General features: G+C 32.8%; 1 protein-coding gene across 1 annotated transcript in view; it reads right to left on the bottom strand.

The window, feature by feature from the left end:
- ADCY2 (adenylate cyclase 2) overlaps positions 1–15,862 on the bottom strand; it is a 553,319-nt gene that overhangs the window by 517,200 nt on the left and 20,257 nt on the right. Inside the window, exon 2 of the mRNA XM_074199408.1 lies at positions 11,779–11,976. Coding sequence (XP_074055509.1) covers positions 11,779–11,976 — 198 coding nt within the window. The remainder of the gene's footprint in view (positions 1–11,778; positions 11,977–15,862) is intronic.

The following is a 15,862-nucleotide window of genomic DNA, read 5'->3' as shown; positions in this document are numbered from 1 at the left end:
TTTAACATCACAGTACTGGATTGTTTGGAGAAAAGGTAGAAATTACACCATAAAGAACAAGATATGTCTATTCATTCGGAAAATAATAGAATTTTTTTTAGTCTGTGGTTTAGAAGAGTCACAGATAACACATAAAATTTGCTGATTTGAATTTAAACATTTCATATTCATCTTCTCTACTTCCTGCTGGAATCACTAATAGAATGAAGAACTCTTCACAGCTGGACAGGGAATAGGGTTGAGGATGACAGAGACTGAAAGTCTTAAAATAATCTATAAATTATATAATTAGCACCTGCACTTTAAGAGTTATCCATCCGTGACATTTAAAAGAATAACACAATTCTTTTTTTGGTCATAGTTTTACAATAGAATGGTAAGGAAATAAAAAAGCACTGATTACAGCATATCTGAGAGAATATCTAAAAACTCATAAAATCATAGAAATAACCTCAAATCTAATGTAGTAGAATTCACAAAGTCCTGGATGTTTTTCCCTGTTGTAAACTTGTCAGAATTTTCATCTTCTTTTCCATCAAAGAACAATGTCACTGTGATGCAATAAAAATCCACAGGGTGGGGTGGGGGGAAAGCTAGGTGACCCTGGAGTCAGGAGGACTTGAGTTCAAATCCAACCTCAGACAATTGCCTAGCTGTGTGATCTTGGGCAAGTCACTGAAACCCCATTGTCTTAAGTAAATTTTAAAAAGTTAAAAAATAAAAATTCCAGGGGTATCCCAGTTATGTTAAATTTCTTAAGTATTTGATCTTTAATAGATAAAGGTTACTATCAAGTTCATAAGTTATAGAATGTAACAGCAACAAGAATGACATAAGAATATGAATGTAAAGAAGGTAAAGTTCTTTAACTCATGCCTGAATCTGTAAAGTACTACCATACACAATAGAGAGGGCTTAGTAGATTCTTTTATTGAAAAATAAAATACTGCTCTTCCCTTAAGAGGTTAATTTTTTTCCAATACTATTAATTGGTCCTGATAAATTTCCCATCTCCAGTCCTCAGTAAAACCAAATGAATCCAGAAGAACTCTGTCTCAAATAAAAAAAATAGTGTAACTCACTTTCTGTTTAGAAAGAGAAGAGCAAATTCTATGTCGTATTTAGTACATTGAGGGAGTATGACCAGGAGAGAGAAGCATAAAACACAAGCTAGTAATAATTGGTAGGAGGTAGAGCTAGTGAGATTTTTTTCACTATAATAGCATCCGTCACATTCATTCACTGTTTTTCTCAACTCAAATACTGGCTCAAGACAAAAAGGATACAGCAAAAAATATAACTCTTCAGCCAGTGGTCTGTTATTTGACCAGGGTTATTTCCTAGAAAGTGTGTTATTCAGTCAGAATAGCAGTTCTTAGATAAGCCTTCAAAGAATCTCTATAAATCATAATACAGGAATTTCCTCCTCATTGCTCAACATAAGAGAATATGATATTTTTCCCCATGGGCTCATGTTATTGAACTTGGGAGGGATTATGCTGGGTGCACAAGTTTAGATAAGAAAGAGTGAACTGTCTGATCAGAATCTATTGGTCTATAATAATCTTAGTTCAATGGAGAGTACCTGAATTCAAACTAAAACTGACTATGGTTCCACAGACCTAAGGTTTTGATAAAACTGGTTCCAGTCTCTGTTATTGAGTATATATGATTATATATTTTTCAATACTTCCATTCTGGGAAAATGAACATTCTTCATTACCCTGGCTTAGTTGTAGGTCTTATAATAGCAAAGCCCTATTTGGTGGTAAAAGGACCAGTCAGAATGAAATGTTTAGCTTTTACACATTTAGTTAAACATTCTTAAGAGTGTTTAGTAAGGAAACATCCTATCCTTTGTGATTTAAGTGAAACTTAGTTTTTTCTAGTATTTGAAGGATTAAGAAAATTGCCTGCCCCAAGGGAAGCCAGAGGGAAGAATACCACTAGGATGTTCTCTCTAATTACTAAAAAATATCTTTCTTCTGGTCTTATAAATGTTATTGACAATCTTTACATTATTTTCTACAGATTCATCTACATGAAAACTCCTACTTATGCTGTGAAAATGACTTTTAGGGAATTGAGTTATATGTGTAAGCCAAGTTTTCTGAATTTTACTGAATGAACCTTTTTCCCCTTAGTATGTCTTTTTTATATCTTAGGAGGTAAGCTTTTTTCCCCATAGACAGTTTCATGTGTCTCTTTCCTACCAGAAATATTAGTAATCCCTTACACACCAGGATAAGAAACATTTTTGTAAACAAATGCTAGAAAATCAATTTGAAACAATAGATTTTGTAATAGATCATCACACATGTGAAATAGTTTTCCAATTCTTCGTGATACTACCTGAGAGATAAGTGATTCAAAGTATTACTTTGAATTAAGAAAGTGTTTGATGGAGGATGAATTTATTCTGGATGACCACCAATTTTTTTACTCATGTATTATGAAGATTAGCAATCTCTTTAAGAAAAGCTAAAGAAAAATTTAAAAGAACACTCTCTGGGAACTCTTTAAAAAGTTCATTAAACAAGAGTAAATAAAGTCATAGAGTCCAACCTCATTTAGAATGGAAGTGAATGTAGTCAAAAATGTCTTAGGTATCCACAACATTAGAGGAGATACACTGAAGAATAAAACATAGAATCTTATCCACAAGTGTCTTAAGTTATAATCAATCAGTCAGACAGTTAAAATGCTATTTATTGAGTACCTACAATATGCCAAGTTCTATGTTAAAGAACTTTGGGAATACAAATAAAATACAAAAGAGAATTAATTTCACCAATCATTTATTAAGGGCCTTCTGATTGCAAGGTACTGAGCTAGTGGATAATAAGGCAAAAATAGTTATTGTCCTCAAGGAGCTTACACTCTACTCCGAAAGAGATGTGAAGGCTTAGAAGAAAGAGGGAAAAAATTAAACCTATTTAGGAATGCAAGTGGTTCACAATGAGGGTGAGGGAGTCTCTAGAAGGAAAGATGCCAAATATTATTAGGGAAGAAGAATTTCCTTTAATCTTAAAGCTGAGTCATGAAAAAGTGGGTGACATTTCATTATTTGATTACTCTAAATATAGAAATCAAGACTTAAAACTCTTCCATGAAACTGTTTTTATTTGGTTTGAAGGTCTGTACTTTGCTCCTTATTTTATGAGGTAGGTGGGGTTGATATTAGCTGCTGCTGAGAAAAGGAAATTTGAAATACTAAATACAGGTGAGGTTGAGTAAGATGTTGCCTAGCAACTCTTAATGGGAAATATTTTAAACTCTAGATTATTCCTTCCTGGGAAGTTGGTGCTCTATCCAAAATTTCCAAATTTGTTCCCCTCCTCCTTCAACCAGGCTAGAGGTTAAGAATATTTTCTTTGTTTACCAGGTTATTTAATGGATTTGGTATTAATTCTACTTCACAGTCAGAAGCAGAATATCTCTAACATATGTATATGTTTCATAAAGTCAAACACTAAACATAAGGAGTAATTCACAAGAAATCCTGAGATGGCCATCAAACTTTCGCTCTTTAAAAATGAAAAACATATATAAGATGCTTAAAAAGCTTGTTTCTACCATTTCTTGCAAAAATCCTAGATAGTTCAGGAAATCATTGTAGAGGAAGTTGAAGGGGAAAAAGGTGAGATGGCAAGAGAAGTCAGGATCAGATTGGAAAAAAAATTGAATTTTCTAGTCTGCTATACACTCTTAAGAATGTTTTACTAAATATGTAAAAGGTAAACATTTCATTCTGATCCTTCCTCTTACCACCAAATGGGGCTTTATTATAAAACCTACAACTAAGCCAGGGTAACAAAGAATGTTCATTTTTCCCAGAACAGACATATTGATAAATATATAATCATATAGGCTCAATAACAGAGACTAGAATCAATTCTATGAAAATCTTAGGTCTGTGGAACTAAGGTCAGTTTGAACTTGAATTCAGGGTCTCTGAAACTGTGAAATAAAACTAGAATGGAAAGGTTTGGTCAGATCTTAGAGGTCCTTAAATGGAGCAGTCAATGTTCTATGTGCATATCCTCAGAACAACCTTCAGAGTGATATCTGGCAGTGATATGGCAGTTATCAAAGCCAGCCTGAGGATATGTATTTTTTCCACTCAAATCCCTTATAAGTCAATTAATTTTATGTCTTCTCTGACCAGAAAGCTGACCTAATTACAGAGTTTTAAAAAACAAACAGATTTGATCATGCAGAAATTTATCTCCTGGTCCTTTTCACTTCATTCTGCATGAGTTCATTCAAGTCTCCCCAGGCTTCTTTGAATCTATTCCTTTCATCTTTTCTTAAAAGAGACTGATTATGAATGCTTGTTACAATCCTCCAGCCCCCAAGGGGGAGGAATTGGGAAGGAAAGAAAATAAATGTAATTAAATTAAAAACAGTTGATAAAAACATAAAAAGATGATGACAAATATCAACTTTTTTCTTTCATTTCAAGCTAAAGAAGTATTTCTATAATACAAGAGGAAGAGGGAAGGGAAGAGAGAATGCCTATAGCCATTGGGGAAAATGCAAAAAAATAGACACTGTATTAGGCTAAGAAGAAAATTTCTGTCACTGTAAAAATGTAGGGAAGAACAGAGAGAAGAGAGAAACTTACCTGTTTAGGTGCCATAAATTTTTATTATTTTCTTTGTAGTTATTGCTTATTGGATTAGTTGAATAAAATTTCCAGTTAAAAATAAAAAAAAATGTCAGCATTCAGCATTTAGCAAAGAATGCTAAAGATCACTGTACAAATAAATTTATAATCATTAATGATGATCATGCTTAATATTCAAGATCATCATTGGTGAATTATTACTGATCATAGGTGAGGAGGGAGAGGAAAGGTTACAAGAAATATAAACAGGACCAGAACAATTCAGGAATTCTGAAAATTGTGACAAAAGATGAGTGTGTTATAGACATTGACAACAATGTAAACTGAGGGGAGAGAGAGAGAGAGAATTTGAGTTTTCTCTTTTTCTCACCACCTACTATAGTATTTGAGATGCTTAATACATGCTTATTTAAATGAATAGCATAATAGTAAGAAAAAGTTAAAATTCACATTTAAAATTATCTCATATTTTACAGAACATTTTAAATAGTTCACCTTTGTCAAACATCCCTGTTTCTGACATGTTTTATTTACATGTTATAAGAAAGGCACCTTTTTGTACAAAATATTTAGTACAAAATATTACAGAAAAAATAACCCATTTTCTTTGATTCCTTGCCTCTGAAAATTATATACCACAAGAGTAATCACAATTATAGATTATTGAATTCAGGATAACACCTTTGGCTGGTTTTCTTTCTCTTCATTAAATAAATATACCTAGGTTATTCACCTAGTAAATACTTACTTATATTCTGAATAATTTCATTAGACAAAAGGAAATCAAATCCTTCCAAAAGCTAACTGAAGTCTGAACTTCCTTTCATTTTCTCCCTCCTCAAAAGGAAAATGTTTGAACACCAATATTCTATTTTTGAAAGAAAATACACATAACAGCTATTGAGTTATTTTGCATCTTCCTAGATGAAAGTATAAAGAATTTCTTTTTCTCTGTAGAGTAAGATATTAACCTTTACATATTATGGTTAATTACAATGATCATTAGTACTTTTTCTTTAATGACTGCTGAAATAAATTTGTCCTGACTTTAGTCAATAATCCAATAATCAATAACTACAAAATAATTACAGAAAACTGTAGCTAAATTGAATATTCTTATGTTTGTGGTCAACTGTGGTAGTTTTCTGTATAAGTTCATATATATATATATATATATATGTATATATATATATATATGTAAATTTTCATTTATAAGGCCTTAGTCATACAGGTCAATGGATTTAGTCCTTTCATCTGCCTCCTCTTCTTTTCAGAATTTGGAATGAATATTCATATAATCATACATTTAGTGCTGGAAAGAACCTCAGATCCCATCTAGTCTAATAGTTTAATTTCACAGATGTGAAATTAAGTAAAGTCAATTTTTCAATGTAATAAATTGGCCATGAGAGGGAAGTTTTGAACTAGGTCCTCTGACTCCTAAACTGGTACTCATTATATTATATTACATTCATATGAAAGCAAATCACTGGATCATAGATGCAAAGTTGGAAAGGATGTCAGAGATTATCAAATTTAAAAGTCCTAATTTTACAGATGACAAAATTGAGGCCTAGGAAGTTTAAATGGCTTGCCCAAAAAAATCATGTAGGCAGAAAAGGTCTGAACTATGACTTTGCCCTAGTTTCTCTGACTCCAAAACTAGAACTCTTTGTATTGTATCAAAAATAAAAACAGAAGGAAGTTAGAAAAATCAGGGACACACAGCTAGTACGTGTCCAGTGTCTGAGTCCGGGTTTGAATTTCAGTCCTTCTAACTCCAAATCATATACTTGTCATGGTATCACCTCCCCTGATATCATGGTCTTCCTCAAAAACAAAGGACAAGCATCATCAAATCTGTTTAGCCAGGTTGGTGGATTGATATTCTCTTTCTTGAGATATAAGATTAATAAATAAATAAAAGTTTGCTATAAAGCTGTGTTTAAAATATCATATTTGTTGCTTTTCTTTATATTTATAATTTTAGGTTTCAGAGTTTAAATAATTTTATGTCTAACAATCAAGGGAAAATAATTTAGTAAAAATATTATTGACCCATGTGGTAGCTAGGTTGTGCAGAAGATAGAGCATTGGTCCTGGAGTGAGGAGGACCTGAGTCCAAATCCAACCTCAGACACTTAATAATTACCTACCTGGGTGACCTTGAGTAAGCCACTTAATCCCATTGCCTTGCAAAAACCACAAAAAAAATTGTTGACGCTTAATAGACAAACACCTGTCCTCAATAGGACATCCTTTAGTGTAGTATCTTTTCTTCCAGGACAGTCATTTGAATCTTTCAAAGAAATAACTAATTAAATGAAAGAAATAGTTTTAATCAAATAAGTGAATACTTTGCTTCCAAAATTCTTGTTCTGCTTGCTTGATCTTCCTTTCCTCACTTCTTAGGTTTTCAGAGATCAACTTAGAGTAAAGGAAAGGGGGCAACTAGGTAGCCCAATGAATAGAGCATCAGTACTTGAGAGTCAGGAGGACCTGAGTTCAAATGCAACCTCAGACATTTAATACTTAACTTAGCTATATGACCTTGGACAAAACACTTAAACCCAATGCCTTGCAAAAACCAAAAAAAATGGAAAGGAAAGTATTTTCAAGAAAATTTCTCAATGCTCTAGTATAACTGACAGTGCCTTCAGCTATGACATAGGACCTTCCAATTAAATGAGGATTTCAAGAGAGATAGCCTTCAAAGAACATAAGGGGCTGTATGCCTCCTCCTCCTCCTCCTCCTCCTCCTCCTCCTCCTGTACACAGTAAAATAATAGCAATGTGCAAAAGGAGTTGGGGAAAGGCATCTCATAATCTTCTTATTAGGAGATTTTCTTGTGGCGAACTATGCTTGTCCTCAATGAACTTATACTCCACTGGTGGAGTTTAGACAGATACAACAAATAAAGGTGTATCTATGCTCCGTTTAGAGATACTTGAGAGGAAGTGAGGAAGTCTAAGCCCAGATAGGTTAAATGGACTTCTCATTTATACGATTAATTAAATATAGATAAGATTTGAGTTCAGGTAATTGATTCCAGAGCATTTTTTTCTTTACATACTTAGTAAAGTGCATCACTTACATAGTAGGTGCTTAATAAAGTCTTATCTTCATGTATCAATGTTCTTTTCAACCTCTTTGAATTTGGGTTCAATATTTAGAATATTGAATTAGAAGAAAAAACTTCAAAAATCCTGACTGTACATCCCACAGCTTCAATTTTTCCAGAATAGAGTCAAACCAAGAAGAACAAAAAATCCACTGGATAACAGAAACATTTTTCCAAAAGGCTCTCTGCTCCAGTGGCCTTTCTTTTACAGGCCTACAATTTTACAAGAATATAAAATGGATAATTATGATGATGTTGATAGCAAACAGCATCAAATTATATTTCCTTACTTCTATATTAGAAGACAGGAAAGTGAATAATGTATTTAAGGAGTGTTTTCTATTTTTAAAAGCTGAAGTAGGCATTAAGGCACTTGAAGATCCCTAAATTCTCTTGATACTTATCTGAAGAAAAAATTCATTTAAAATATCTCATGACTTTGTAAATGAGGCAGCTTAAAAATGTAAAAGATCTATGTCTTTATTCACATTGGGAACATCTTCCACAGATTGTAACCCTTTTTCCATTTTTTTTATTTTTTGCAAGGCAATGGGATTAAATGATTTGCCTAAGGCCAAATAGTTAGGTAATTATGTCTGAGACCACATTTGCACTTAGTTCTTCAAGGCTTTATTCCTGCCCATCCCCCCTCCATTTCAAAAAATAAGTCTTAATCAGTAGTTTGGAGAGATATGGTATAAACATAACCAACATTAGGAGTGGCATCTCCCTCAGGCAATGATATATTAACAGAATTATTGAATCCTGAAGTTGGAAGGGAGCCTAGAGATCATCTAATTCTCATTCCTGAATAGGAATCTATTTTGTGATACCCTGAAAATGAATATTTGTTCTTTGATCGAAGATCTTCAAATGAAAAAGTATAGAGTGCTATCTAATTCACGCTAAATTAATTATTCAAATTACTTAAACTTAGCCTTTTAATATTACATTTTTCATTATTCAAGACTATATTACACACTTTCCTGATTTTCGAAGCAGAACATATCAAATAAACTGTAAACATTTAAAAAGAGTGATTTGGGGAAAGACAAAGATATTTCCTAACTGTATGATCCTAAGTGAGTCACTTGACCTTAATTTCCTCAACTGTAAAATGACTATAATAATACCAACTACTTCCCAGAGTTGTTCTAAGGTTGAAATGAGATTTCTTTTTTGTGAAGCTTCATTAGTCTACTGACATGTAGTAGATACTTAATAAATGCTTTCAGGTTTTTTCTGTCCTATTTGAAGCAACACTAGACTGACACTGGTGATTCATCACCTTTTCAAGTATTACTTTTCAATTTATTATCAGAGAGAAGATGTTTTCTTCTTTTTAATTTTCAGTCTTAGGAAGAACTAAGATTTATGGTAACAAGGCAACAATTAACTAGCAAAGTTGGGCAATAATTATTCAAAATTAACATGATTCTAAGTCAATGGAATCTAGATCATCTTCCTATGCCTCTCCTGTTAATAAAGTTACATAGACTCAATGACTTTAAAAAATATTTTATTGAAACTTCTAAAAAAACTTTCCATAAGTTAATTCCTGATATTCACCACCTACCTCCCCATAAACTCTCCCTTGGCTCAAATAAAGATAAGTCAGTAAAAATAACTGACAAATGAAATGCTACATTCAACAGTTACCATCTCTCTACCAAGAAAGGGAAATGCTTCATTGTCTATTTTGAATGTTCATTATCACTGATCTGAGTTTTTTTGCCTTTGTTACTTCACACTATTGTGAATCATTATATAGATAGATAGATAGATACATACATACATACATATATATAGTTGTTGTGACTTTTTCTCTTTACTCAGCAACATTTCACACAACTCTTCCCATGACTCTCTGAATTTCTCAAGAAGGAAAAACATTAAGGTTTGTGTTAAACAGAATGTGGCACAAAAAGTACATCAATTTTATCACTGGAATATATTCAAAGCACATAGTGGGATGTGAAACATGGCTACAAATATATGGATCTGCCGACTTTACTTAGCCTTTTGTTTTTCCTCTAGCTTTCCTTCATGCTAATTGGAGAGGAACTTGTTAGAGAGGGAGACCTCATTTCCTAAATTAAGATTTAAAAATTAATCTTAGCTTGTGGTCTTCTGCTAACTTTGGCTGAATTTTTTGACCAGGAGGTATCATGTCCCAGAGTGCATTAAAATAATTAGGCAGGTAAAGACTAACAGACTGCTTTCTGGGGGGGGGGGGGAGGTAAAGAAGCAAGAATAGGGGGAAAAATTGTAAAACTCAAAATAAATAAAATCTTTCTTAAAAAAATACAAAAAAAAATGATTAGCCAGCCCTATCAAAGAGAAGTGTGGGGGGCGGCTAGGTACCACAATGGATAGAGCAGTGGCCCTGGAATCAGGAGTACCTGACTTCAAATCTGGCCTCACACACTTAATAATTACCTAGCTGTGTGGCCTTGGGCAAGCCACTTAACCCCATTTGCCTTGCAAAAACGTAAAAAAAAGGAGAGAGAAGTGTGGGTGCCCTTTAGATAGCAGAAAACTCAGGAGAGAGCCCTGAAGAAATTAAAGAACTAAACCTTGTATATGACATCAAAGACCAGTTAAGCAGCTACAGATTAACAGATACACAGTAGAAATAATGGGATTAGATAGACCACCCAACAGAAAACAATTATAGGCAATGGCAATCTGAGAAATGGCACCCAGCAGAAAGCAGTAGTGAACAGGGCAATGACATCACCAGAGGACACTGGTAGCTCAGCACCAACATAAGTGTGAACTGTCCCAACCATGCACATGTCATGGTCATGTGTCTTTCATGTGTGGTAAAGCTCACCAAGCAAGTAATTAGCTCCATGAGGACTTTTAAATATGTCCCATGCTTTCATATATATATTTGTATATTTATATATATATATACATCTACATATATGTATATATAATTGTCATTTTATTTTCTCTATTTCATAAATTTCTTTTAAAAATATATGTCTTCTGATTTGCCATTAAAAGTAAGCACATTGATACAGACTTCTGTGTTATACTTTCAGGGGCACACTGACCCATAGACTTCCCAAAAGAAGGAATTACCCAAAGAAGACCTCAGGGATATAATTTATACTCACAATATAGATATTTTGACTTCTGCTCTTTTGTTTCCTCCTGGTTAATAACTGAATCTTGATGAATAATGTTTCTTAAAGTTTTCACATAAATACTCTAAGAGGAATAAATTCCTGTCAACCATCCAACAAATTACTACCAGTATTACTCTCTGTGTTTTTATTCTTCCTATCTATAACCATGTGCCAATTAAACTTTAAAAAAATGTTGATTTTATCTGTAGGTATCTTAGAAAATTATTTCAATATTTGCTTATATTTCATAATTTACATTTTGGTTTGTTTTATTCACTTGTGACTCCCTATCTCCCCATCTGAAAGTATAGCAGCCACTTATGGACCTGACTCTACTGCTGATAAAAATGAAGACTTCGATCCACCCTTTACTTTAGCAATCTTTTTTGCATCTCTCCGATTCCCTAAAAGTGGACTTGATGTACACACCCGACTGCCTAGCTATACTGTATATCAGAACTTCCAAACTCAAATGATCCACCATCCTCCATAATAAGAAAGAATTATATATCACAACTCCTAGCTAAAATTTATCACAGACTTCTTGTTTTGAAGTTTATGAAATTCTTCTAAGCTCTTTCCTTTCCTGACAGCAGAAGTTTCTCAGAAAGTTACAAAGGAAAGTTGAAGACATAAACCTGTGTTGATGATTTAATTTATATGGATTTAGGCAATGGTGACTAAGTTGTCATTATTGTTGCTCTTATTTCTGTTTTGAATAAATTCACAGGAAACCATCTCTCATTAAAATGTGTAATCCATCAACTTGGTTATTTCTCAACTATCAACTTGGTTAGAACTCAACAGAATTATTCAGTTTAGACTAAGGTGCAGAGACAATCCAATCATGGAACAGAGAGATTATAAAAAAAAAATTTTTAAATCTTACCTGGTCCCAAGGAAAGATGGAGCCTTCAAAACACATGAATAAATATCCCATGGCAACGAGGCAAACCCATATTACCAAGGAGAAAACACGAAGCAGCTTCTTAAATACAGATTCAATGCAGACAAGAATAAATATTGCGAAGAAAATAGCAAGGGCTGTTGGAACTGTTATTAAAAATGCCACATGTTCTTTAACTTCCTAAGGAAAGAAAGGGGGGAAAAAAAGGATCAATTTAAAGACACTTGGATTCAAGAGTGATTTATGTTATAAAACTTCAATAAACAATAAATCAATGTCAAAGAATATTGGAAAAACCATTCTTTCAAGAATTAACTGGTTCGAATATTTGAAAACTAAATTTATATGATAGACACCTCCTGAATAAATAGTACAATATGAAATACTTTACAGAGTGTAAAAGCAAATATATTCTCACATATTTACAATGTATAATAAATCAAGAAAGTAATTTAGCTCAAAACAATATAAAGAAGCATAAAATTCATAAAAATAAAATCTACCTAGCTTAATCCAGGAGAGCAGAATTATATTTGCATAAAGGAAAAAATCATCATAATATAGAAAATCACTACTATATATTGATTTTAAAAATATTTTAATCTTCTCAGCTTGGTCTGAAAGTAAAACTGTGCTACTCCCTATAAAAAGTGATCAGACTGATAAAAGAATAGAAATATGATGGTTGGACATAGGAATAAAGTGAAGACAGAAGAATAGACTAATCCAATTCATCTTGTTTATTACTTTCCCTCTCAACTTTTGGAATCCAGGATAGGTGAATAATCAAATGCAAATTTTGCTTGTGTTTTCTGGCATGCTCATTTTCTGGTTTCTCCTCTTGCCTACCAAAAGAAGTAAAACTACTTTTTGAAGTCTTGAATGTTAAGGGTTGAAGGTGACAGAGAGGGCACCAATAGGTCAAAGAATGCCATGAGCAAAGACCTAGACTTGAAAAAAATATATAAAATTTAGAGGATAGAAAGAAGTATGTCTATAACATAAAAGTAATTTTTGAGAAAAACTATAAAATAAGACTGGAAAATCGGACTGTAGCAAATTTGTGGAGGTCTCTGAAATGGGAATATTATAGAGTAGATTTAAATTGGTGTAATAGGCAGCTGAAGAAGGATTTGAGTCATGGAGTGATATGATCAGGATTTCATATTCCGAAAACTTAAAAATATTTTATTTCCCCCAAATTTTGTCTGTAATTCAATAATTTTTACTCTTTTGAGTACTTTTTCATATAATTATTCCAAATTTTGGAACTTTTGCTATATTTAGAACCTTGTAATCAAGGGGGTCAAATGGATAAAATGGGAACTGGAAGATCTAGTTGCAATTCCAGTTTCAAACACTTATTTACTGTGTGACCCTGAAAAAGTTATTTAATCTCTCTCTGCTCCAGTTTACTCAACATAAAAATGAGAACTATAGTAGAATCTATAAGTATTGGGGCAATCCAATGAAATTATATTTGTAAAACATTTAGCATAGTGCCTACCTAAAATAGTCACTAAATAACTGCCTGTTCAATTCCCTTCCTCCTAATGCATGAGACTTTTAAAATACTGAGAATATCAGGCTGATGAATTAGAATCATGGTAATAATATAATATATAATATAAAAATATAGTAATATTTTCTTTTTTCTAAACTGTACCATTCTTGTCACTAATATCAACAAATTCATTTTAGCAAAGAGAATCTTTAAGGCTTAAAATTAGAATACTTCTCACTTTGTGTAGATTATCCTTACTCATTGCAATATTTTGTAGTCTACCAGTGTATAACTCAGAGAGTTGAACTTAGTTATTCTTCTTAGATCTTAGTTATTCTTCTACCTCTTAAGATCTTAGGATTTACATGAGAATCACCTTAATGGTAATTTATTACAATATTATTTATGGAAAACTAAATCCTAGAAAGGAAAATCACTTGTCCCAAATACATACAGCAAGCAATAATGTTGATTGCAACACAGGTTCTTTGATTTCATATTTAATGCTCCTCATGGTACAACACACCATTTCTGTTCCTTCCTCCTTCACTTCACTATTTCATCATTATTTTCACTGATTCCTCAGCCTTTTGTCATCCTTTAATGTGGAATTTTCTCAAGGTTCTATACATACTCTTATCTTTGTCTAATTCATTCTCTTCATCATTTCCAGAAAATCTTATTCCTACATTGATCTGGTAATAGTATTACTACTAAAAATTTTCAGATGGTTCCTATTGACTCCTACTTACCATTCAAACTTCTCTATTTGACAATAAAGGTCTACCATAAACACCAGATTAACTTCCTCTGTACAGTAAGTATTTTACCAAAGGAATCTGTCCACTCCACTCTATATACTCAAAATGCCTTTTTCTTCTTTTATCAAATTTCTCTAATCCTCTAAAACAAGGGTAGGGCATCTTTTTTTCTACTAAGGGCCAATTTGTGTATTTATGATATCATTTTCAGACCATACAAAATTATCAACTTAAAAATTTTAACTCTAAAAAAGCCTGTGATTGCTCTGGCAGTACCAGACTAAATGATTTTGCAGATGTTATATGGGCTCTACAATGTATCAAATACCATTTCTTTCTAAAACCATTTCCTATTCCTAAATCAGTAAGAAACTTCCTTCCAGACAATTTTGTTGCTGTTATTGTTTGTTAACTATATAATACATTTATTTTATAAGCAGGTAGGTCACTTCAGTTAACACAAGTCTATTATATCAGATTGTGGTATAGTGTATTGTATCACTTCTCCCTATTCATATCACTATTAAATTTCTAAATTATTATTTTATATACTTTTATCTTTTTATGATCAAAGAAAACTAAGTTTAGCACCTTTGGCATGCTTTTAATATCTTTACCCTACATTCATAAGAATAATAGTTGTCCTTTGATTTCAAATAATAAAACAACAACTAAATTAATGGAGGCATGATTTGCATATTACGCTTATTTTAGTGAGGGTTATGTTTCCAGAGGCATTCTTCTCAATTGCTTTTTCTGTAACCATTCCATCTAATGTTCTGATTTCATAGGACACAAGACTATTGGTGAAGTCTGAATGCTGCAGAAGTCTCTTGGTTTTGATTTGGTTTCTGTTTCTCCTGCATTAGCAAGGCACTTGGCCATCATCAATGCCAGGCAAGCAACAGTGTGTGATAACTGGTGACAGAATGCAACAAACCAGTACATCCAAACTTGTCTCTTGATGGAATGATCAACAGTATGGTCTTTCCTCTAAGACTTTTCACCTTCAACCATGCTGCCCCCAGAATCCAAAAACTTTGGTTTCCCAGAAACTTCCTTGTGGGTCATGGAAATAATGCCAATGGATTGCTAGTCAGCATTACTTATGGTATCTGATCATTTTTGAACCTGTGAATTCTGTTCTTGATTAATGGAAACATTCTTGGGAATGCTTTACTTTATTGATAACATTACTTTTTCATCAAGTCAGAGGATCCTTTTAAATATTTAACCATTGTTGTTAATTTCAATGTGTGGTTTTACCAAACAGAATAGTTAATCAAAGGACAAACTAGCCAATTCAGACACTTAAGACAGTTATGGTAAAATCTACAGTTAAATATGGGGCAGTTAGGTGGCAAAGGGTCAGGTCTGGAATCAGGAAGACCTAAGTTCAAATCTAGCCTCAGACACTTGTGCTCAGTCACTTAACCTGTTCGATTCAACTTCCTCAACTGTAAAATGAGTTGTACAAAGAAATGGTCTACCATTCTAATACTTTTGCCAAGAAAACCCAAAATATAACCAATCAAAAAAAGAAAAGAAAAAGAAAAACTGGACTTTAGTCTAAGGTTAGATATTAACTCATTTTAAGGACAAACTCCACCTCTCTAGTCTCTGTGATACTGTAAAATGAAAACTGTTTTAAAGGTATGTACAGTATGTATTGGGGATAAACTAGAAGCCTTCCCAATAAGATCAGGGGTGAAACAAGGATGCCCTTTATCACCACTATTATTCAGTAATGTATTAGAAATGTTAGTTTTAGCAATAAGAGAAGAAAAAAGAAATTAAAGGA

The sequence above is a fragment of the Macrotis lagotis genome, chromosome X, assembly GCF_037893015.1.
Source record: "Macrotis lagotis isolate mMagLag1 chromosome X, bilby.v1.9.chrom.fasta, whole genome shotgun sequence".
Classification (NCBI taxonomy): Eukaryota; Metazoa; Chordata; class Mammalia; order Peramelemorphia; family Peramelidae; genus Macrotis; species Macrotis lagotis.
Note: the sequence above shows the minus strand (reverse complement) of the source record. Positions and strands in the feature narration are given on the sequence as shown.